Below are 23951 nucleotides of genomic sequence, written 5' to 3' on the forward strand. Positions count from 1 at the left end.
AATATCTAATAAACAGCCCTGCATTTCTGACTCTAGGTGTAGAAGAGGAGTAATTCCTCTAAAGAGTGAAGAAGATACTGGGGGAGTGGACAGGGTGCTGAAGCACAAGACCTGGGGCCACTTGAGGTGCAGTAGGATGTCCTTGCTGGCCACCAGTTTCTGGTCTAAGTGCTGTATAAGTTGCTGTGTCACATCTGCCTGGCCTGTACAGGCATCTCTGAGACCCTCAGCTGTCTAAAATGACATTAGGCTGCCTCAGGGGCCCTGCCCCACAGCCTCAGCAGGCATCAGACGTACCCTGGTCGTGTCAAAGCCAGATTTAGTACTAGGTCTGGATCTTTGGATACCAAAGTGAGCATGCACACACCCCCTTGGGACACGGCGCCACTGCAGCACCTGTCTGCCTGTGGGGTCTGGACGTGGTGGTACACGCAGTAGCACACACACAACCAGCCCTGTGGGGAGGAGGAACAGCACAGGGGGGTATCGCTCTTCCCTTTGTGCCTCTGAGCAGGTGATGGATAGGGCTGGCAGATGCCCTCGCTGGTGCAGGGCCCTGGAGAGGGACCAGAACACTGCAAAGGGGTGAAGGTGGGATGTCGGAGCAGCCAGATGTGGGTAAGAGTTGATAGACTCAAACTGGCCCAGGACTGAGAGAGGAGAAGGGCTGCTGCAGAGGGAAGGCCTAGGCTATCAGGAGCCAGGCAGGAGCCTCTCTGTAGGAAGACAGAGAAATCACCACCTTACCCTTCAAGTGCACTCAGCAACAAAAGCAGCACTTCTGCTGATTAAGGCATAATAAACGTCATGAAACGCTGTAAGCTCTTAGTGACTGTGACCTGTTCTGCATTTGGTTTAAGCCCTTTGGATGCAGATAACTGCATTTTTCCTCCTAGAAAGTCTTCCTGCATTCCTGCTGCTTCCTTTAATCACCACATTTGCAATCATCACTTGTGACTTCAAGTAATGAATTCATGAGGGGTCTGGATAGCATAACAGTGCTGTCCTGCACACTACCACAACTACCAGCCGGCATCCTGGGGTGCTTAACCTGAGCCAGTGGATTAAGCCTCACAGCACGGTTCTGGTCTGTGGTGGAAGTCCCTTCAGGGGGAACAGAAACCCCTCGGGGCACCCAATTTCTGTGTTCCTGGGGCAGGGTCTGTTTGGTACCCTCCATATGCCTCTAGGAAGTGCTGGACCAGCTCTGTGCACACTGTGCAGCCAGCCTGCACGTGTTCAGTGCACCTGCCCCGCCGGGGCGTGTCTGGCTCCCAGCACACAGCTCTCAAACTGGTGTCACATGCGCAGACATGGGGTGGGATGCTCAGTGACCCCACGCAGCGGCCGCTGGCTCAGCGCGTGTGCATCAAGTCCACCCGGCAGCTCTACAAAGCACCCGAGCTGGTGCTGGGAACTGTCTGTGCAAGGCAGAGCCAGGGCCAGCATCCTTTCTTTGCCATGAAATTACCTGTCCCCTGTCCCCACGAAACATTTAATGACCCCATGTGGTTGCTATAAATCCTCCTGACTTCACTGACTGCATCAGTCAACATGATATAACTGACTTTAACACCAGTTTTGTGAAAGGACTCGCGAGATGAGTTGTCACACTCTCAGATACCCCAAAATCAGGTTGGCAAGGATAGCTGCGATTCTAAGCACCTGAACCGCTCACTAGCGCCAAGAGGACCAACCATACTTGGAAGCATCTTGCCAAACTGGAACCTAATTCGCCAAGCAGGACCTAATACAGCCAGAAATGTATAGTGCTGCACACATTTCCCTCCACATCCTGAACTGGGGAGTAAAGCATTGATTTCTAGCACATACCCTATTCCTCTGTCATTAATGTGGCTAGATCTCTGCTGAAGTGTAAATGATCACTGAACTGCTGGAACCCTTCTCACGAAAAATGTTCATTTTAATGGCAGACACACAAAAACAACGAATTGACCCTAAGTGGGGAGATTAACAAATGTATTTTTATTTTCATTTCAGTGATCCATGTGGCCCAGCAGTGAGCTCAGATTTTGAAAGGAATTAAATAATCTGCAGCTGGTCAGAAAATGGAAACCCAATTGCAGAATTTAAAAATAAACCCCACAGATATTATTCCAGTATTACAGCAGGAAGAAAATCAACAGAGCCTTGAAACTTACCAGAAACAATGAACAGAGTGGTTTGAGTGGTACTGAAAGCTGCACCTGAAATATTAAATGCACACTCCAGCCATCATGAATATGGCAGATGTCACGAGTCTGTTTACTACTGAGAAGGATTAGCTGAAACCATGTGCCAGGTTACAGTGCCAGACAAAATGAAGCAAATTCTTCCGGCAAAGAAGCCGTACACAGTTGGGTCATATGGTGTCCCTCATGTTTGCTTAGAAAAGAAAGAAATAGAAAATTTGCTTCTTTAGCCAAAATTCTGTTTTGGGAGTGAAGGTCTAGGGGAGATGGACAAAGAATGAACTGGTTCCTTTCAGCCATCTCTCTCTGTTGCATCCAGCTCTGCAGAAAGCTGCTCTATTGCAGTTCTGCAGCAAGAACCCTCCTGTGCCAGCCCACAGGAATGCCATGGAGGAAGACAATGCTCACAAGGCCTCTATATTTTCGGTGTCAAACGGGAGTGGGCTTTGAGGGTTGGCTGGAGGGCAGGAGCCAGGGTGCCCAGGGAGTGCAGGCAACCACAGCAAACTAAAGCACTGATTCTCTGCACACACTTCCCGAGATCTGCAATCAGGTGGACAGGCTTCTGGAGGAGTTTGTATGTGCCACACTAAGCTATACGAGTTACAGCACGGCTGTGCATAGACTGTGCTGTGCCTACGGTGCCGCTAGAGCCAACTGTTACAGCACAACCTGTATCACATTTCCCGTGATGCTGATCACTGGAAAGGACATTCAGCTCACAGCACCGAGATGAAAAGCTGCTTTTGCAGTGGTGTTTATTTTGCTGAACATCTTCAGGAATGCATTGCAATATCCTACAGGTAACTCTATGGTTTTATTAAGGAATCATCCCTTGCCTTGATCCTTTCTGAAGAAGATCTATTTGCGGACCAGAACATTCTGCTGATGAGGAATATTTTTTCTCTTGGCAGGAATCCAAGCATCAAAATGTGGGCTTTTGTAGCGGTGGTGAGTAATCTGTCAGCAGGGAAACCATGACAGCCTAGAGGGGGAAGAAAAGAAAAAAAACCCAATCACATTGGAAACAGATACTCCATAAAAATAAATAAGGGGGAAATGTTTTCCAGCTCTGAAGTCTTGTGTTGAAAATTATTGTTCTGACAAAAACCGCACACTTTGGATTTATTTGCTAGAGTTTCTGATGATGAAGTGGGAAAGAGCTGAAGATCTGTTTGGCCGTCCCGTATCCCAGCCGAGAGGTTCACTCCGTGCGGACAAAATATATTGATGGGTGTAGGAGAAATTCAGGCAAAGCATTTAGATCAAATGCTGAGGCCCTTCTGGCCCTTCTTCTCCTGCTAGGAGACCCTGTGGGTTACCCACGCAGCACATGGGCTTGTTGGTGGATTTCAGCAGAACTGCCATTAGCATCGGCGAGAGCCCTGCTAGATCAGGGACTCTGAAATACATCCCAGTTTGGCTATAGTCCCTTTGGCAAAACATGGAAAACCCTCACCGAGGTCAAGAGTGCACCAACTACCCCTCCTGCCTTCCTCCAGTACTCCAACAAACCTGAGGCACGGCTGTGAAGGGAGAGTGGTGGGAATGGCAGCTAAATAAATCGGTGTTGCAGTGGCTCTGCTGTCCTCCCCACACCTGTGTAACTAACCAGGTTTTGACAAGGCACCAGTGTGACTTCATAGCAATGCCTGACTGCAAATCCTTATTTTGGCCCATAACTGGATTTGTGTGGGTTCTGCAGGGGTTGTGGCCTTTTCTTCCCGTCCTTCCTTTCCCTGCAGCACCGCTCAGCGCGATGGGCAGGCGCAGAGTGGGGACTGAACCCAGAGCTGTGCAGCCCCTCGCTGCTACCCCGGCCGTAGCTGTGCTCAGCCCTCTTTGGAACTACAGGTGAGCAAATAATTTACTAGGTCAGTTTGCTGCCTGAGCTGAAAGTGGTAGGAGATAATATACAAGCAAGACCTGTATGTTCCTTATTTTTATAGCTCGGTAAAATGCCAGGAAGACATTTTTCTCACCCCTCCAAAATGTGCAGCTGGAACCCAAAGTAAAGGGGTTATTTTCTCTTTAAATAATAAGACTTAGGGCAATTGGAAACATTGAAAAATTAAAATAAAAGGTATGATTACTTATCTGAATTTTAAGGCCAAAACTATGAATTTAACAGAAATCTGCTAACAACTTTGACTGTGTCCAAAATCTGAGTTTTTGGTAAATATAATACTCAACCACTTACTCACTCAGATCACATCTAGAGTTGTGTCTATGACAATGACATTTCATATAAACACAGACTGGTTTGGGTTGGAAGGGGCCTCAAAGCCCATCTAGTTCCTACTCCCTTCCATAGGCAGGGACATTCTCCACTAGACCAGGTTGCCCAAAGCTTCATCCAACCTGGTGGGTTTTTTTTTTCACTAGCTTTTACCAACATGACAGTTCTACAGCTGACAATAAATAACAGGCTACTGAGATCTGGCAGTAATTTTCTGAAATTCTAGGAATGCTGAGATGGGAGTTATGGTTCATGTTAAATGCCAAGAGTCCTTTCATGGGTCCCATGGATCTTGCTGTATTACCCACACCGTAACTTTTCAGGGTCCTTCAAAGCTTTGCTCTTGCAGCACCTCCTCAGGGTGCCACTGACAGTTTTTCCTGAGAGAAAAATGCAGAGCCTCTAGCTTTAGGTGTTTGGGGAATTGCCATTTCCAAGACCAGTCCCTGGGACCACAGCATTTAACATCTTTTAAAACTGAGCAGCTTAATTAATCATTAGAGTAAACCCAGTGATTTAAATACAAAAAAATTACAGTTTATACTGCAGATTTCACATAGTGATAAAAAATGGGTCAAGCAACTGCAGAGTGTCATCAAAACAGGTTGCATTTGTGTCCAGAAGTTTTTGTGCTACACAGATATGTTGCCTTTAGTCAAAATTGTGATGGGCTGTGGGGTGCATTTGAAGCATACATATCAACACTATTTACCGAGGAACCAAGCCTAATCCAAGCCCATAGTGTAAGGCAGAACAGAAGCTGACCCTAACTTCTAAACTACTGCTATCTTCTTCTTTTTTACCATAATTGTCCATTTTCTGTTTTCGGCCTCCTGGAATACCAATGACCGTGGAGAATAAAATACTTCATCGTCAACTTCTTCAGGTTTTCTGGGTAAGCAGTGTAAAAAAGTCCAGTTGGAAGCAGCAGATCTTGCAGTCTGTAGATCAAAAAGCATATAAAAATAAAGAAATATGTGAGGGTATTAATAAAATCTTTAACTAGTAAAAAGGTTAACAAAATCTGTATTAGCTCCCACTCCAGTTCCTGGGAGGATGAACTCAGAAGAATTCCACTGACTTCAAAAGAATTCCACATCTGTGAATAAGATGGGAACATCCCAGTTTAAGTCAGTCAGACTTCAGTGCTGACTTCACAAAAGTCAAATATTTAGTCCTATTTCTCTGGCTTTAGTAGGGGAGTAAAAACTCCAGTGACCTAGTGAGTCAATAAAGTACAATCTTGATTTGAATGCCATGCAGTAATATAATACCAGCGATAACTGCAAGAAGAGCACACTAAACCATGATTGAAAGGGCTACATGTTTTTCCCTTATGATATTGTCATTCGTAGTATATTGGTCTATGAACAATGAAAGAATTTTAGGCCAGCTGAGAGACATACTCATCAATAGTACTTTGTGAACTTGTGTTAAAATACAGTCAATTAAGCCAGTAATTCTATTGGCAAAGAGAATGTCCTTGTTATCTCAAACAATTAATAGTTTCATGGCTTTACATTTTCTCTAACTGCTTTTGTGCTGATAAACATTTTAACTAGATGATTTGAAAGGCCTATATTTAATGCTTTATTCATTGACAGATATACACAAAATTAATGCTTAAATGCTGCCCAGGCATTTAAGAGTTAATCTGCGAGCTGCAAATTTTAAATAAAATATAAGGGATTATTTCTGGTAGCAAAGAGGAAACACAAAGTTAGAAATAGCTTTCAGGTCATAAAGAGGTAAAGGGCTAGCTCTCCTGCACATGTTCTGGAGTTAGATCTCACTGGGAAGCTCTGAAAGAGGCCAAGCCTTGTGAAGTGTAGAAGATAACTCAACCTTTGTTATCTTTGTGAGCGTTTCAAGCTGGAGGAAGGTTTACATGTGGTTGTTCCATGGCCCCATTCAAAACAACTACCAAACCCATGCTTTGCTGGTGTTGATTCTTATAAACACAAACTGTTAAAGCATCTAAACTAAACCTCAATTTTTACCTGCATCGTAATCTGGTAACCTTGGAATGCCTTCAGTCTTTCTTTCTTTTCCTCTTCCTGTCCCATACTTATCCATGTGTCTGTAACTAAGACATTGGCACCATCTGCAGCTTCCAAAGGATCTGTTGTGAGAAGTAACTTGGTACCATACTAACATGAATAAAATAAGGAAGATGATGAAGACAAGGAAGTGAAACTTTGTTTATAATGAAAATAAACTCAGTTCAAATTACTAGGTTATTTCTTAGGCTCCTACCTCTTTGGAGTACTGCTCACTTATTTCAGTTATTCTGAGGTCTGGTTCAAAGCCCTGCCAAAAGAGATGATAGGTAACATATTATAGAACATATGTGAGAACTTTACTGATTACTAACACTGTTTAGAAAACTACTGATTGAACCATTTGCCTTGGGAAAACAAATGTCTTTCAGAACTGTAAAACTTGAGCAAATTATGTTGATTTTGTTGGAAGTTTATTTTAGAGAGAAACTGATGGAAAGTGTTCTGATAAGGTAAAAAAAATATATTTCAACAGTTACAGAATCAAATGCCTATACATCATTCCTTTTTTATTATTTTGTTTTAACTGATTCTTTCTTCTATATATTAGACTGTATTACAATGCAGCATTCTAAAATAGCTGCATCACCAATATGAACCAACCAAGATGCAACAGTTCCACCAACCTGAAACAACTTCCAATTTGTTTTTCAGTGGGGTAGAGGGCAGTGGATGACTTTGTAACATTTTCTCAAAAGGAATTACCATCCTCTGTGAGTGATACCACAGTCATGAACTCCCCTCAGCCCTTCTGAAGCTGGGATCAGTAAAACTACTCCTGCTTTGCATCAAAAGAGCTGAACCAGGATTCTGAACCTTGGTTCCGAAAGCTGGCAGTGAAGATACACACGAGCATCACTAACTGAGGCCCTTGGGAAGTATCCAAGTGGCTGAGACAAGAATGGGCAAGGTTTCCTTCCTTTCCCCACCCACACGGCCTTCTGACCTTGGGAGTTGCAACACGCAGGTGCATTCCCAGCTTTGCAGCACTCGTCATGAGGGAGTGGAGGACGTTGTTCCCATCCCCGATCCAGGTGACAGTGAGCCCCTTCAGCCCACCGTAGTGCTCCTGCCAAATGAATCAGACAGCCCTGAGATTATGTTCCAGGTGAGCTCAGCAACCTGATGCCCTGCGTAGGAGGGACTGATCAGATGGGTCTGGTGCAAAGCAAGCTGGCTGCCCTCAAATGGTAGCTGCATGGAATCACACCTTTAATAGAAGTTACTGCAGCTACAAAATGCTCAGGGAGGGAACACCCCCCCCTCCCTGTGTCTTACCTGAAGACCCAAATGTTGCAGTTTTCTCCAGTGAAGGAGACCTGCTCTCACATATGCCACGTGGTGAGGCCCAGGCTGGGAGACACAGCACCAGGCACACAGTGACTTTAGTACCAAAGCCGTACAACTGCGGGTTGCTGCTCATAAGTATCAGTGAATGGTAGAGATTCTTAATTTAGAGGCGTTCCTAATGCCTAGGATAGCTCTCCTCCCAGCTTTCCCCCAACCTGTGGAAGTATCCCTATCCAGGTTTGCTCCATCCGGGCTGTCCCCACGTGGTGTTCCCTGCGGCCGTGGCAGTGGCCATACCCTTTAGAGTATATTTTAACCACCAAGGAGCAGTGCTTTGGGAGGAGCCGGGACGGGCGCGGCCTGCGGGGTCCTGCTCTCCCTCCTGCAGCCAAAGACCGTGGGGATCACTTTTTCAAAGTGGGTTACCCAAAACTGAACCAGCATTACGGTGCTAACTGCAGCTTTGCCTCGTGGCACCCACAGCCTGCACGAGTACAGCTACCCTGGCCCTCAGCCCCCAACAGGTAAGGCCTAAGAAGGAACAAGAACAACAGGACTTTCATATTCCCAGGAATGAGACGGGACGATTTCAGGCCCGTTAGCAAGCCGTGTTTTAAATGTGCATGATTATAGGTCCTGCAGTGGATACCAGACATAACCACAAACTTCTGTGTGCCTGCACTGTACAGCTCCACCTCATGGCTCAAGAGACTAAAGACAGGATGGAGAGAGAGCCTTTTAGTCCTTCAAAACTGGGCCATGCTGCAATTGTAGTGTAGTAGCTGGAAGCCAGACAGTGTTCCAACACTTTGTGTGACATCATTCAATGCTTATGAGAGAGGGTAAGCATCCACATTGTAGAGCTGTAGTAACTGGCAACCTTGTAGGCCAGTTGCAGCAAAAATGCCAAAATACTGAAAAGGAAAAGGGCTGGGACTACCCACCCTCTCCCAGCAGCAGCTTCTCCTAAACAAATAGCTGTGAAGTTGCTCCAGAACGTTATTGGCATTTCTGCCAGTGACCACAATTTTGAGTCAAAAATAGCAGCACTTGAAATAGTGAATGACAAGAAAATGCTGTTGAAACCTAAATTGAATAGGCTGCCTACAGTTTAAGGGTTAAAACTATGGCTTTGTAAAACTATTGCTTTTTCAGTTGAAGTTTGTTAGCAGCAGGCTCATTAGCAGAGGTTTGATCCAAGGATGTTTACAACAGAGCAAATCAGGACTTTGTGGACGTAGAAGTTATTTCAGTATAACAGCTCTGCAGGTCTCTAAGGATCTTTCAAAGTCCTTCTGTATCTCCTAGCAATGGTGCTCCTAGGAGGCAGCCAAACTAAAGCATTTATTTAAGGGGTTGTTCCCATCTAGGGGCTTAGTGATAGCTGAGACGTGAACCCCCAGCCAGTAGCAAATGAGACAGCCCTGAATTCTTTTGATCTTACTGTTTAAAAATAGACATTGCAGCCTGTAAGGCTCAAAGCACTGATTAGTGAGTCACAAATACACTGCTATGTTAAATAACTTCCACCTTATTACCAGCTGCTACTCTGTATCAACAGAAGCACAGTGCATTCTAAATACTTTCCCCTGTTTTCCCAAGCTACTGGCTGTTACAGATAAAATAGGAAGTTCTGGAGATGTCTGTGTAACGACCCTCCATGGGCACTGCAAATTGCAAAGCCGCATCTGCAGTGACTACTGTGGAGAGTGGACATAGCTGAGCTGATCTTAATGAAGACATTTAGCTAATGGAAGAAGCCGTAGACAAGGCAGAGTCAAGCTGTGCGTGCTCTAGCAGAGCCCATTTTATATCCATCCTGTGCTAAGCTTTATGCCACCACTGGTAGGCTGCTGCTGCTGCTGAAACTCAAACCTCTTCATGTGAAGCCAGCTCACTGTGACTGCAACTGTGCTGCTTATACAGACCCATCCGAGGCTTCCAAGAGAGATGAGGTGATTGTGTTTCCAGGTGACAGGAGACAGGACAAGGGGAAATGGCACAAAGCTGTGCCAGGGCAGGTTCAGATCAGATGTTAGGAAAAAATTCTTCATTGAAAGAGTTGTCAGGGCCTGGAACAGGCTGCCCAGGGAGGGGGCTGAGTCATCATCCCTGGATGTGTTTAAAAAAGGGTTGATGGTTTAACGTAGGACAGGAACAGTTGGACTTGATGATCTTAAAGGTCTTTTCCAACCTTGTAATTTTGTGATTCTGTGTTGGTCAGAACCAGCAAGCTCTGAGGCGACACAAAAGCTACTCTATACGTGATGTACTTCCTGCCCCCCATCCCAGCCCTCCTCCCCACCCCCCACCCCCATTTTATAGCATGTGCTTATAAAACTTCACGGAGAAAATCCAGTTAAAAGTGTTTTGCCAGGTTGACAACACTCGAGGTTAAACCAGAACCTCTACAATACAAGTTGATCGCCTGAGCCTCTGGAGATACTTCTCCCCTTATGTCCCTCCCCAATTTTTTCAAACTCTGTTACCCTAATGTAGGTTTTTCACCTGCTGGGGTGTTCTGCGGTTTCGCTCTTCATTTGGAACCTGACTTCAAAATATTTATACTCCTAGTAAGGTCATACAAAAAGTAACATACTTAGAAAGCCTACAGCACTTCCCCCTTAAGAAAGCCTCTTTGGCAAAATAGGGATCTCCTGGAGAGAGTCCAGCGGAGGGCTACAGAGATGATTAAGGGCCTGGAGCATCTCCCCTACAAGGAAAGGCTGAATGAACTGGGGCTGTTCAGCCTTGAGAAAAGAAGACTGAGAGGGGATCTCATTAATGTTTATAAATATCTCAAGTGTGTGACACAGGGGGAAATGGCCAGGCTCTTTTCACTGGTCTGTGGGAACAGGACAAGGGGCAATGGCCTCAAGTTGGAGCACAGGAAGTTCCACACCAATATGGGGAAGAACTTTTTCACAGTGAGGGTGACAGAGCCCTGGGACAGGCTGCCCAGGGGGGTGTGGAGTCTCCTTCTCTGGAGATAAAGACCCGTCTGGACACCTACCTGTGTGATCTTTCCTAGGGAACCTGCTTTGGCAGGGGGGTTGGACCTGATGACCCTTCCAACCCCTACAATTCTGTGATTCTGTAATTCTGTGAAACTAGTGATTGCTGATGTAGTGCCACAGAACTTGGCTTTGCTAGTCCTGTGAAAAATCCCTGCTATCTGCAGTCAGTCAGGTTTCTGATCCTCATGCTGCTTTTGCAATGTTTCATTCTGCTCCTATCCATGGTTTGCTGTGTATCGGTGTATCAAACCCGGGGAATAAATACACATGCTCAGTGATTTAGCCCTGTTGTATGTTTAGAGAAAATGGGTTTAACAAATTAGGGACATTCACATCTGCCTCTGCCTGGACTTGCTTCCAGCTAGGCTGAAGCTCTGACACCCTTATAGATTACTTCTGAAATGTCTGACCACAAAAATCATAACAGCCCACAATTAAAACAAGCTTTTGAATAATGAATCAATAATCTGTCAAAATTTAAAATGGAAAGCAGGGGACTAGCCAAAGATTTTGCCCTTTGGGAGACAGGGAAATCCAGTAAATGAGAAACTGGACAAACTTGGATCTATCAGCTCTCAAACAGAGCTGAAGGCAAATGCTGGGCCAGTTCTCTTGCTTACTTGCACATTGTTTTTTGTCATGGTTATTAGAACACTATATTCTAGAAGAGCAGTCCAGACCCTACTTGGGATTGCTAATTGTTAAAATAATTATGATGTTGATGATTATGATGAATTTGAAGACAAAAATAATATAAACTCTTTAGGTCTGTGCTGGTTTTGGCTGGGACAGAGTTAATTTTCTCCATGGTTACTGGTTTGGGGCTGTGGTTTGGCTCTGTGCTGCAAACAGAGCTGGTAACACAGGGATATTTTAGCTATTGCTGAGCAGCGCTCACACAGAGCCAAGGCCTTTGCTGCCCCTCAGCCCACCCCACCAGTGAGCAGGCTGGGGGTGCACAAGGAGCTGGGAGTGGACACAGCCAGGACAGCTAATCCCAGATGACCAAAGGGATATTTTGTACTGTATGACGTCATGCTCAGTATATGAGGGACTGGTGGAAATAGAAGGAAGGGGGCAACATTCAGACTGATGGTCACCCTCAGGCATGCTGGAGCCCTGCTCTCCTGGGGATGGCTGAACCCCTACCTGACCATGGGGGCATTGGGAATTAATTCTTTGTCTTGCATTCCTTGCATGTGGCTTTTTCTGTACCTATTAAACTGGTTTCATACCAACCCAGGGGTTTTCTCACTTTCTCTTTTCCAATTCTCTCTCCCATCCCCTTGGTGGGAGGGAGGGAGCGACTGGCTGCGTGAGGCTTCGCTGCTGTCTGGGGTTAAACCACGACAGGGTCACATGTGGAGAAGAAGTTGAGAATATAGGGCATCTCTCTTCAAGCTGGGCAACACTGTAATTTGTTATACTGTTTAACAGTGTAATTTTAAGGAATTACTGAGGTATTTCTTATGTCAACCACTTCTTTCTGAAAAAGAAAATCCCCTTCAGACCAGCGACATAGAAAGCTAGTGGCATATGGATCCACTCTAATTACCAGCCTGGCCAACCTGCAGTCAGCTACAAGTTGGCTGATTTGGCCAGTGACAGTAATATCAATTGAATTGATGTCAATACCCAGTTCCTCCCTGGAATACAAACTGTGTGGCGCTGCCCTCCAGCCAAGCTCCGCAGAGCGGGAGTTGCAGGCCGCAGCTTCCACCCAGGAGCCTGCGAGGCACCGGGTGGGCCCAGCAAGGGGCTGTTGCGTGCCTTCGGCACTGACAGAGAAATGAAGTGACTCTGCATGTGCACTGCACCAGCACACAAATTCATAGTCCTCACAGGCTAAATCCCCAAACCCCCAAAATCAGAATGCATAAACTTTACAACCATTTCTGGTGGGTTCTAATTCAAGAGCAAAAGCCACTAAACCAGACTTTTATGAAAGAGGGTAGCACATATACTAAGAAAAGCATCCCCCTGGGCATGATAGAGGGCATTAAACCTGACCACAGTGTCAACAGGTAGAGCCAGCCTAGACATCAAACATGTGAGTGGTTCCAGGTTGCTCAGGAAGAAGGTACCAGGCAAGAGAATGTCTAACATGAAGAGTCTCACCCCAGTATTCATAACAGGAGCACGCTTTGTGATCTGACAACACCCTGAATACAGAATGAGAACTGACAGCCCTGAAAATAAACCAGCCACATTGTTTGGGGAAAGGCACAGACTACTACTAAAATAACCAGGATAAAATGCACCTGGGAAAAGGGAATTGGAAGCCATAAGCCAGAAGCCATTCTGACATGACAAATCAGGAAATTTGGCAGTTTCAGACCAAAGAGAAAGTGCCTGAAAACGATTCAAGAAGTCACATGACAAAATTAATAGGATTTAGAAAATGGAAGAATAAAAATGTTCTAATTATGAAGAGGGACAGAATACGTGTCCCTGGCAAACACAGCAGGATAAAAGAGAGGAAAAAAAGGAACCTTTAAAGTACATTTTGGGTATGCACTGACAGCAGAAAGGAACGGATCCATGCAGGAAAATATTTACAGAGCTAAGAAAGAGACAATCTAAAGATAAATAAGCTGCACAAAATCCGTAGCTACATTTAAATATAAAGATATCAGTCTGTGTCACGATTATAGATTGCAAGGATGTATAAATCAAAGAAATTGCCTTTGCATTGTGGAAAAGCACTCCAAATTTCATATATGAACTTCCCATTAATTTAAAGAATCAGTGGTACTACTCAACATCCCTATTTTATTCTTCTTGCAGGCAGCACTCAGATAACATCTTTGTTATCCCACCAAAAAAAAAAAAATTGATTGTTTTAAGTAGCAACCAGACTCCATGGCTCACATGTCTTCAAGTGTTAATCCTACTTCTGTGACCTGGTTAAGGTTCCTTATATGATTAAAATGCCATTTTACTGCATGCTGCTGGCTGCAGGACCAGTCTCTTCCACGTCAGGGTACAGTGCAGAGAGGAAAAAAGGCAGCAGACGGGCAGGTCAGAAAAGGAAAGAGCCGGCAGTGCCAGCACACACAGGGTGCTGCCGAGAGCTTCCCCCCTGCCTGCCCCTTCCTCCTGGATAAGAAAGCAAGAGCCGAAAGTGGGTCAGAAACCAGTAGTGCAGCATGCCCTTGGCAACGTGGGTTGGCCACCCAGCTGCCCTCTACAGACCTCCTGACAAATGCTGGGAATATGCTGGAAAGGCTGGGGGAGAGATGGGCACAGTGCTCTGCTCATCAAGCTGTCTGGGAAAGTGCTGCAAATTTTGCAAAGCTTCTGTGGCTGTCTGAAAGCTGAGCCATTCCTTGAGATCTCTGTAAGTGCTCACTTTGTCTTGATACCTCTTCATGTCAAATGTTTCTTTTGTTTGAGCACCAACTGTTATGGTCCTGTTCCCTCATCGTGTGAAACGTGCAGGGACTCTCCTTACAAAGACATCCTCCCCATCCCACAAGGACACCCACCTGCTGCTGCCCTAGGTATTCAAACCAAGGGAAAATCCAGCCTGTGGGCTCATGTTCAACCTGGGCTTTGACCATGGCTGCCCTACACAATGGAGGAGGAGCAGAGGAAGATCAACAGTGCATGTAGTCATTGTGCTGATCTCCATAAGTTTTCCCCCTAAGATCAGTGGAGAAAGAGCTGCTTCTCTAGCGGGTGATGGAGGTGCTCAGTGGTGTCTCTTCATGCATCAGAGATGGGAGCACAGGGCAACAGCAGTCTGAACTTTGGTGCTGTAAGCAGTAGCCTGGATAAAACCAGGTTTAGGGGCAGAGTTCAAAATAGTTGCTCGGACTATGAGTCACAGATTACTCCTGAAGCCTGTTATCCACAAGTGATAAACTGCTAATAACTAAGGTGTTTGCAAGACAGAACCCCCACAAAACACAGCTGTAAGATTCACCTGGTTTACAGTTGCACACAGTGTTTAAATGAAATTATGGCATTATGTAATTATGTATTCTCATTACAGTTTACCATCTTACATATTTTCAACAATTGAGGCTGGATCAATGTGAACTTGCAAATGTACCTTATCCTGAGGTATGTGAAGCATTTTAATCTCAAGTTCATCAATTTTTGCTGTTCTTTTCACAATAAGTGTTGAAAATTTTACAGAAAATACCGGTCAAAGTAAGGGAAAAGTAATTTTCACTAAACATATGAGTCTTCCAGTATTTGAAAGTTAAGGTATGAATAGTTTAATATTACTCTCACTAGGTCCCATAGCAAAGTCTTCAACAGCTGAGAAACACACCTGAATGAATAAGGAAATTATTCTGCCCTCCCTTTTTCAAGCAGTGTGGGTTTTATTCATTCAGAAATTAAACAAGGTCAGAGCAGTTCATCACAGATGTCAACCAGCACTGCAGTATGAGAATCTTTTTTTATAAGGCTGTTCCTCAATTGACTGTAAAACAGCACAGCCCTTCTGTTTACAGATAAACATCTGGTTTTCTCTGTGTAAAACGTAATCCTGCTATCAACTGTTTAATTAGATTAAATTACAAAGTATGATCTTTTTAAACTATTCTTTGATGTGAGCAAAGTTTAAATAGGTTTAAGTGCCTGAACACTAGGTGTTTGCACTGCAACCATTAACTGGCTTTTCAAAACAAATGTATTCAACCATTTTCCTACAATATGGGTAGTGATTCCTTTTAAACTGTTCACAGTTTAGGTCAGAACCAAGAATAAAGTACTGAGTTTTTCTAAGTCAGTGGAGAAACTTCCACTGGCTGTGGCTGAGCCAACATCTCATCTTTATCTTAATATATAAAGCCCCCTGCACATTTTTTGAATTGCAGCCTAATTCCAATGAAGTAATTAATTTCATGCTTAACTTCAGTCCCACTACAGCTGATAGGACTAGGTAATTGTTTTAAATTAAACAAGTCCTTAATTATGTTGCTGGATGAAGATCTCTTTAAATAACAAGTGCCATGTAATTACCAATTAGAAAATCCTAGGAATAAATGGCTTGGAACGTGACTTACCGAGACCTATCAAATAAAATTGTTATTAAATGGGGATTATATGGTTACCTGAAGAGTTAGGTAATCAGCTAAAATCTGGAGAGGATGGTGTAAATCAGATAACCCGTTGATTACTGGGATCGTGGCTTCTTTCGTCATTAGGTCCAGATCGTCATGCTTATAGACTCGAGCCAGGATTGCATTTGTCATGCTGGACAGCACCCTAGAGAGTGGCAGAAAATACCCAAGTCAAACATAATAAATACATCCCCCTTGCACTCTTCAGCATGCAACACATAAATATTAATGAGAAGTGGTGATGAATCAATTTTTTTCAGCTATCTGAATAATTTATCATGCCTGCATAACACACTTAAATGCAGACATTTAACAAGCTGCTAATAAATAAGCAGTTTCACTTATTAACGAACTATAGGAAGTAAATGAAAACGGCGGCTGTACCTTAAAGGTTTTTTTTGTCTTTAGAGTTTGTAGCTCCAGGTGTAAACATCAATAAGTGTTAAGGTATTTGAACCAAGATATGAAACCGCATGATACCGTAATGTTTGAAGAATTTGAGAACTTCAGAAGAGATAAGGTACATTTCTTGAGTCTTTTAGCAAAGAACAAATGTAGCACTGACTGAATATTGCAGCATCTCTGCACGGTAGCCTGATCTCTGTGAGGATTAGGAATACAGATCTGGTTCAGATTACCACAAATCTTAATGAGCACAGAAACACGAACCAAACACCACCAGCCTGTTCTTTCTTCTACCTACACACCTGCAGATTGACACACATAGTGTCAGCCTTAAAGTAAAACCCAAATTTGAACATTGGCATAGGGATAAGGGCGTGCAGGAGTCACTGTACCACTCTGGCTTTAACCTTATCTGCCAAAGTGTGGAAGACTCAGAGATTAGCACAGTGGATTAGCGTAGTATACTCAGTATGCTCTGAATTCGTTAGATAAATTAAATGTGGATTGAAGCTCTGCATTTCTCTCTGTTTTAATCAGGCCCTGGAGCCTGACTTTGAAGCAGCATTTTGTGTCTTTTCATGTCATCCCTAGCAGGACCTTAAAACAAAACAAGGAAAAGAGACTGAATAGTGGAGTATGAAAAATCCCTGCAGCCTCTATCTTCCCGATTAGCCATGAAGAATTCTGGTATCTCCCCTTGTGGAAATATGGCTGTTAATGCCATGGCCTTTGCACAGACAAATCTCCAGACGAAGCCAGTAACAAATATTTCCTACTGACACCAGACATCCCTCACGCAAGCAAAACTCTTCTGCTATGAGATTTCCCTGTAGAGCTCTCTGAAGAGAAGACAGCCGATAGCTGCAAGTGAAAAAGGAGGAACTGAAGAGGGTGTGTACTGACTGCAAGGTATTGGAGCAGTCGCTGTTTGTGCCCTTATTTCTTCTTAGCTCATGAGTTTCCTTTTTCTGTGTGTGTGTGTGTGTGTGTGTGTGTTTACTCTAGCTTGAAGCATGTGACTCTGCAAACCCTGTTCTGTTCTGAACCACTCATCAGGGATGGGACGCATGGTCCCTTTTGTTAGGCACCTAACAGGTATCCATTCTAAACATGACATAGCCGGTCATGTTGGTCAAGGAAAAGAGGCAATCACACTGGGAAATTGCCTGTTTTTCTTAGACTTTTTATTTTAGGATGCTGAGTACAGTTGATTCACAGAACCACAGCAGGGCAGGGGTGGGAAGGGACCTCTAGAATTATCCAGTCCAACCCCCCTGCCAGAGCAGAATCACCTAGAGTAGGCTGCACAGGGCAGCATCCAGATGGGTTTTGAATATCTCCAGAGAAGGAGACTCCACAACCTCACTGGGCAGCCTGTCCCAGGGCTCTGTCACCCTCACTGTGAAGTTCTTCCTTATGTTCAGGTGGAACTTCCCGTGTTCTAGTATGTGCCTGTTGACCTTTGTCCTGTTGCTGGGTACCACTGAGGAAGAGTCTGGCCCCATCCCCTTGACACACGACCTTTAGATATTCGTATAAGCATTGATCAGATCCCACCCTCAGTCTTCTCCAGACTAAACAGCTCCAGGTGTTTCGCCTTTCCTTGTACAAGAGATGCTCCAGTCCCCTCATCATCCTTGCAGTCTACTGCTGGACTCTCTCCAGTAGTTCCTTGTCTTTCCTGAACTGGTGAGCCCAGAACTGGACACAATATTCCTCACCAGGGCAGAGTGGAGGGATAGGAGAACCTCCCTCAGCCTGCTGGCCACGTTCTTCTTAATGCACCCCAGCACATACCAGCGGCCTTCTTGGCCACGAGGGCACACTGCTGGCTCATTCCTACCCAACATGACCAATAAAGAATTTAAAGAAGATGGTTCCTTTACAGGGTATGGCATTAGAGGAAATTCAGTCATAATCAATTACCAACTAGTGAAAACTGCGGTATTTTCTTCCTTAATATGTTCAAAGTAGATATTAGACTTATTAGACATTCACCAGCAAGATATCAGACAGTCCTTCTGACAGCATTTCTAGATGTCATAGTAGGAAACCCAGGTGGAAATTGAATTTATTCAATTGAACTCAGAAGAAAAAAAAAAAAAAAGAAAAAAAACCCTCATCTGAGAGGATGAAGCCTCCTGTGATAAAACCAATTTAAAGGAAACCATGTAAGGCTGAGATTGAATAGAAAAAAAAGACCTGGCTAGATATCAGTCTTTAGTAAAGGTGAAGTTTTGGAAGGTGAGGGGACGTGAGCACAGGCTCATCAGGTGACCTTTCATTTAAGGTTCATATGTTATCATCAAATACAAGGTCTTTTTCTCTTTTCATTATTCTTGCAAGATTGTGAGCCCATGAACTTCAATATCCAGAGCTTGGAAATATTTGAGTGTATTGGAATGCTGCATATATCTCTTTTCAAAATAACTTTTATTTCTGCAGAGAAAAGCTGGCCATTTTTACTCAAGTGTATCCTCTGAGGAATCCAAAATTGAACATAAATAAAAGTCTTCATGTAGCTCATCTCTGAATTTGAAAATGAGGCATTTGCATATATTTTGGGTAGAATATCACTATCTGAGGCAATTTTGGGTTTGATTTGAAAGTATCTATCCACTCAAAGGTTTAAATTACTGACAAGGCCACTTCATTGTCATTCACAGCTTGACACGGGCATACAGTGTGTGTGTTCTCAGTAAGCAGTGAGAAGTAAACTCATTCCCTGCAGATGCAGAGATTCATCCCCTAATAACCCCAGTGGACTGGTAAAACCGTCCTGTGGGCTCTTCAGCACTGTCACTGAGCCTTATGGCCACTGAGCTATAGTGGTGCACAATGGGACTGCTCTACAGAGGGAGATACAGACACAGTACTTATATTTCATTTCACATGCTATATCAGACATGCTAAACAGCACCGAGAGGCTCAGAGGTCCTTAAGGGGTGTTAACTTTTTGCTACTGTGTCAGCGTAAATGTAAATGTCTTGTGAAGCATGGAAGGATGGAAGGACTCCACTATGACCAGGTAATATGTCCCTAAAAATAAGTCCACAGCAGAAGTGCTTTCAACCCTTACCTGCAGCAATTCTGCTGCAGACTCTAACAGATCTGTGCCCCTTTTGCTTGGAGTCTCAGTCTCAAGTACTTCTAAGCCCTTTGGAGCCCTACACACATGGCTGTAAATATTTTAAATTCCCCCTGGGTCTACTACAGGCATTCTTTTTTTATTCTCACATTAGCTGAATGAGGTTGGCATGTTATCCTTCATTCACAAGAAATGCCAAGGAATTAATACCCAGGTTGTTCTTTTGGGTAAACTGCTCAGCCTTGATTATGCAAAGTGAATAATAATTCTGCTAATGGGAGCAGGAGTGAAGCAGAGCACGTGGGGCTCTGTGAGGGCTCTGAAAGGACTTGTGAAAGCCCTCACTCCATTGCAGCAGGTGAGTGCTGTGACTCAGCCAAGGAATAAAACCCCCAGTTCAGGGTCATGAAGAGGGACCTGGGAGAGCGAGCAGTGCCAAATAAAAGGGGCACTGAAGGCTTGTGTGGGAAGTTGGTATTGGAAGAGTTTTCCTTACAGAATGGGGACTCCTCCAGAATGGCTAGAAGATTTACTTGCTTCTACTTTTTGTTGTGTTTCTTGTAGCATACTGTTTTTCTTTTTCTCTTTTGCTTGTGCAAAGAAAAGGACATTCAGGAGACTGTAAACCAAATATTTGCTGCAAGGGGCCACCATGCAGGCCAACCCCCTTCCCTTGGGAGTCACATCTCTTGCTGCTTTGTAACCATGCCCATTCTCATCCTGGCCTGGACGCTCACCTGCGGGCTGATGTCCCAGCCTGTCCTTGTCCCACCCTTGTCCCCACAGAGGTGTCTGATGTCCTGGGCTCTGGCTGCTCCTGACTGCCCTGCTCCTTGACTGGGTGCAGTGGGACAGGTGCCAGCTGTAGTGGCCCTGCCCTGCCTGACCCAGGGGAGCCCCTGGCACTGGAACCTCCCTATTCTCCAAGGAGCCACCAGCCCACATGGCACCCTGACATACTGCTCTGAAGAGTTTCACCATTTATCCTTCCCTTCCCATTCACAAGTTCCACAGTGCAACTTCACACTGGCCCTGGCAAACAAACCTTTCCTTGGCTTCACCAGTCACCCATGGTGGCACTGTAATCCTTCCACATAATTTTATCTTGGAGGCTGAAGTCAGTCCTCCAATGTGACATCTCTGCATTTTTTTCAATCATTCTGCTATTCTCTGATGTTTCTCATCCCTTCTTAACTTCAGTTCTTTTAAGCTGATGTAAATACCTGATCCTTGTTTTTCCAGCCTGGTATGCCAGAACTCCCCATGTCATGTTCTGTTTCTTCAGCCCCAGCCTCTCAGCATCAGCCTCCCATCTTTCTCCTACTGTGCCCTCTGTTAGCATCCTCTCCTCCTTGGACAATATTACTTATTTACATCAGTGTGTGGGATTTACCTTTGACATGTTTCCCATTCACCTTTAATAAGGCCTAGTAAGTTATCTATGTTTGACTTGGAAAATTCTCCACCTCTCACACTAATAGAGTTGTAGCAGGGATGCATGTGCTCTGAAGTATTTAAAGGGGACACTTCGATGAAGCTTAAACTGGGGCTGTGTCCCATGATGTAAGAAGAATTTCTTTTGAAAGGATGTATGTGAATCTCACAGCAGTGTATGAGCTCTGCTGAGCTGGCCACAGGGGCCTAAAGTACCTCAGACTTGACTGTTAAGTCTCAGACTAATCTGTTTCCTTTGCAGGACCACAATTTTACAGGGCGTTTTTTAAATATTTTAAACTTATTGCTGAAGCAGGGTGCTGGGACATGCTTTTGTTGAGGCACCTGAATACAGTCTTTGCAGCTTACTTTGATACTGGCAGGTATGTATCTAGCAGGGAGTGAGAGATAAGTACTTCCAAGCCTCAAGAGACTGAAATTTTGACTTTCTACTATCAACACCCATATGTCTTCCACTTCAGTAGCTAAAGACAAGAATGGAAAACCTAAAATGTCCAAATGTTTAGTCTTTTAGCTACGTTTTCCTTGGATTTAATCACAGAGAGAACAGCAACACAGTTCTCATACAGTCTCTCCCACTGACTGTGAAAGCTGTGCTGTACAGCAGAGGCAATGGGACCTCAGCTGGGTGGCTTCATATTTGGAACGGAGCTGGATGAGCTTCACCAGAACCAAACCAACCTTTCAGACACTGCTAGCCTTCCAACAGCTGAGCCTGGCTGCCCTGACCAGCAGCACTATGCTGAGGTTGGATGAGTCTTTAATACATGAAGCACTATGACAAACAGAGGGAACACCTGCGAAAGACATCCCTGTGTTCTTCCCACTCTCTGCAACATCAAAGGGAACCCACGGGAGAAAAGGCTTGAGCTCAGGTCTTCCCTCCTGTGGCAATGGGCACAGGCTGCCAGCTACCTACCCCTGCATGCCTGTGGGACCAGGCACGTCTACGATCTTCCAAGGGTGCTGGTAGGAGAACAGTGCCATAACCTGGCCTCCACAACAGTCCTGACAGTGCCCACACTTGTGGAGGTTGGCTCATGAAATCAGTAACTGGCTGCAAAGTGTTGGTCAAGTTTGGTGCTGCTGAGATAGGGGGATCAGAGTGGCCTTCAATGTAAGACTGACACTGCAGGCAGGCCAAGGTGCACCAGCAGCTGGCCTTACTAGTGTAAATATAGTGTCTGCTTTCTGGTGGGCCAGTCACCTGCACTTCTAGCTCCACAAGCAGCAACAGAACCAGAAGGTTCTAGCCTTGTTTGAATATGTGTACTGTCATCAGCAGAGCTACACTACTGAGGTTCATAAAATGTCTCTGTTTGTGTGACTGTCACTCTCACTAACACACTCTAAGCCAAATTTGATAAAAATATTCCTTGTTGTGAGATGCTTTAGAGAGCTGCAGTGGACAGAACACTGGTGTACTGAACTACAGATTCTGTGAGCTGATCTGCAAATATTAAGAAATTTGGAGTGCCTTATGACATTTTCCAGAAAGAAAATGTTGTCTTATAAAATTCTGTGGGAAAGCCTGATCGACAGCAAATACACAGTGATCAATCAACCAACCTTGCTGTATCTGTGAGACTCTCATTAGTGCCCAGATGTATGTCCTGCATTGTAAGGAAGGAAGGATGTCCTCCAAGAAGAGCAAATCCTACAGCAAGGACAAATAATTAAAAAAAAAAGAAATGAAACACCAGCATCTTGTATTTAAAGTTAAGATTCAAAATCTTCTTTGTGTAAAAGATACAGCAATAAAACTCTGCAGGGCATCCAAATGTTTCAAACATTTTGGTATGACAGACAAGACACAAACAAATGTATTTTGGAATAAAGTAACTCAAACATGATGCTTTGCTGAAATCCTTAGGCATGAGTTCTGATCTCTGTTGATAAGAACAGTCATTCAAGGAATAAGGCTACATGTTGCCAAACACATCACCGTGGCTCTCTGTTAAGAGCTAGCTAATCCATTCATCATGATGAATTACTACTTCAAGGGACTTAGCATCCTAGAAGGGCCATCTGAGTCACCAGGTGTAATTCCACATCCTTGCAAGAAGCTTCAAGTGTATCCACTCACATAGAAAACCTTAAGTCTCCCCATAACACTAACAAGCTTGAGCTTTGTCATGAATCACTAAGTGCCATAAAAATTATAATGTGACCAGGAGAAAAGGAAAGATTTTGGGCACTTCCAGCATCCCTCCACCCTGTAATGGTTACAAGGTAAGCCAAGGAGTTGGATGGATTTGTTCTGAAGAATGAAAAAAAAAAGGGGGGGAAAAAGGAGAGAAGGGAAAGAGAAAAAGGGAAGGGGAAGTAAAGGGAGGGAAAGAGGAAGGGGGAGGAGAAGGGAAGGGAAAAGGGAAGGGGAAGGGGGGAAAGGGAAGGGGAAAGGGAGGGGAGGGGAGGGGAGGGGAGGGGAGGGGAGGGGAGGGGAGGGGAGGGCAGGGCAGGGGAAGGGAAGGGAAGGGAAGGGAAGGGAAGGGAAGGGAAGGGAAGGGAAGGGAAGGGAAGGGAAGGGAAGGGAAGGGAAGGGAAGGGAAGGGAAGGGAAGGGAAGGGAAGGGAAGGGAAGGGAAGGGAAGGGAAGGGAAGGGAAGGGAAGGGAAGGGAAGGGGAAAAAGGTTGGAAGCTGCTTGGGCTGGATGTAGCCATTAGATGTCACTGCAGACATCACGGGGACTGCAGCTTCAACATGACGTTTGTACAGGCCTTGTCAAAGATTAAAATGTTGATCCCACAGCTACTCTTCAAAGAAGGATTAAACCAGGAGTGAACACTGAAACCTTTCACAGATGAAACCAAGCAGCTAGGTTCAGGCAGCAGGCCTGGGCCCCTAACACAGAGCAGCCCTTATTAACTTCATTCCCGTGCGGGCAGCGAGGTCTTCCATGTTTCCATCAGATCAGACTTCAAAATGCAAGAGAGAAAAACCATACTGGAAAATCATTGACTTTTGACTGCCTCAGTTTCCTTAAAAGTCAGATTAAAAAGAATGCTGCCCCAGGCCGCACCTGAAGGGGAGATCTCTGCTCTGTCCAGCCAGTGTATGCTCATTTATTGAATGGGCCTGGTTTTACTTTCCCTTTGTCATCCTTAGGGACTTCTCCAAATCTCAA

General features: G+C 44.7%; 1 protein-coding gene across 1 annotated transcript in view; it reads right to left on the minus strand.

The window, feature by feature from the left end:
* Positions 1 to 3117: 3117 nt before the first annotated feature.
* Positions 3118 to 23951, minus strand: part of OTC (ornithine transcarbamylase) — a gene marked incomplete at both ends in the record, with an annotated part of 28146 nt that continues 7312 nt past the window's right edge. The window contains 7 exons of the mRNA XM_084271261.1: positions 3118 to 3177; positions 5235 to 5372; positions 6432 to 6581; positions 6688 to 6741; positions 7438 to 7560; positions 15868 to 16021; positions 22394 to 22481. Coding sequence (XP_084127387.1) covers positions 3118 to 3177; positions 5235 to 5372; positions 6432 to 6581; positions 6688 to 6741; positions 7438 to 7560; positions 15868 to 16021; positions 22394 to 22481 — 767 coding nt within the window. The remainder of the gene's footprint in view (positions 3178 to 5234; positions 5373 to 6431; positions 6582 to 6687; positions 6742 to 7437; positions 7561 to 15867; positions 16022 to 22393; positions 22482 to 23951) is intronic.

This window comes from Gallinula chloropus (assembly GCF_964237585.1).
Source record: "Gallinula chloropus genome assembly, chromosome: 1".
Lineage (NCBI taxonomy): Eukaryota > Metazoa > Chordata > Aves > Gruiformes > Rallidae > Gallinula > Gallinula chloropus.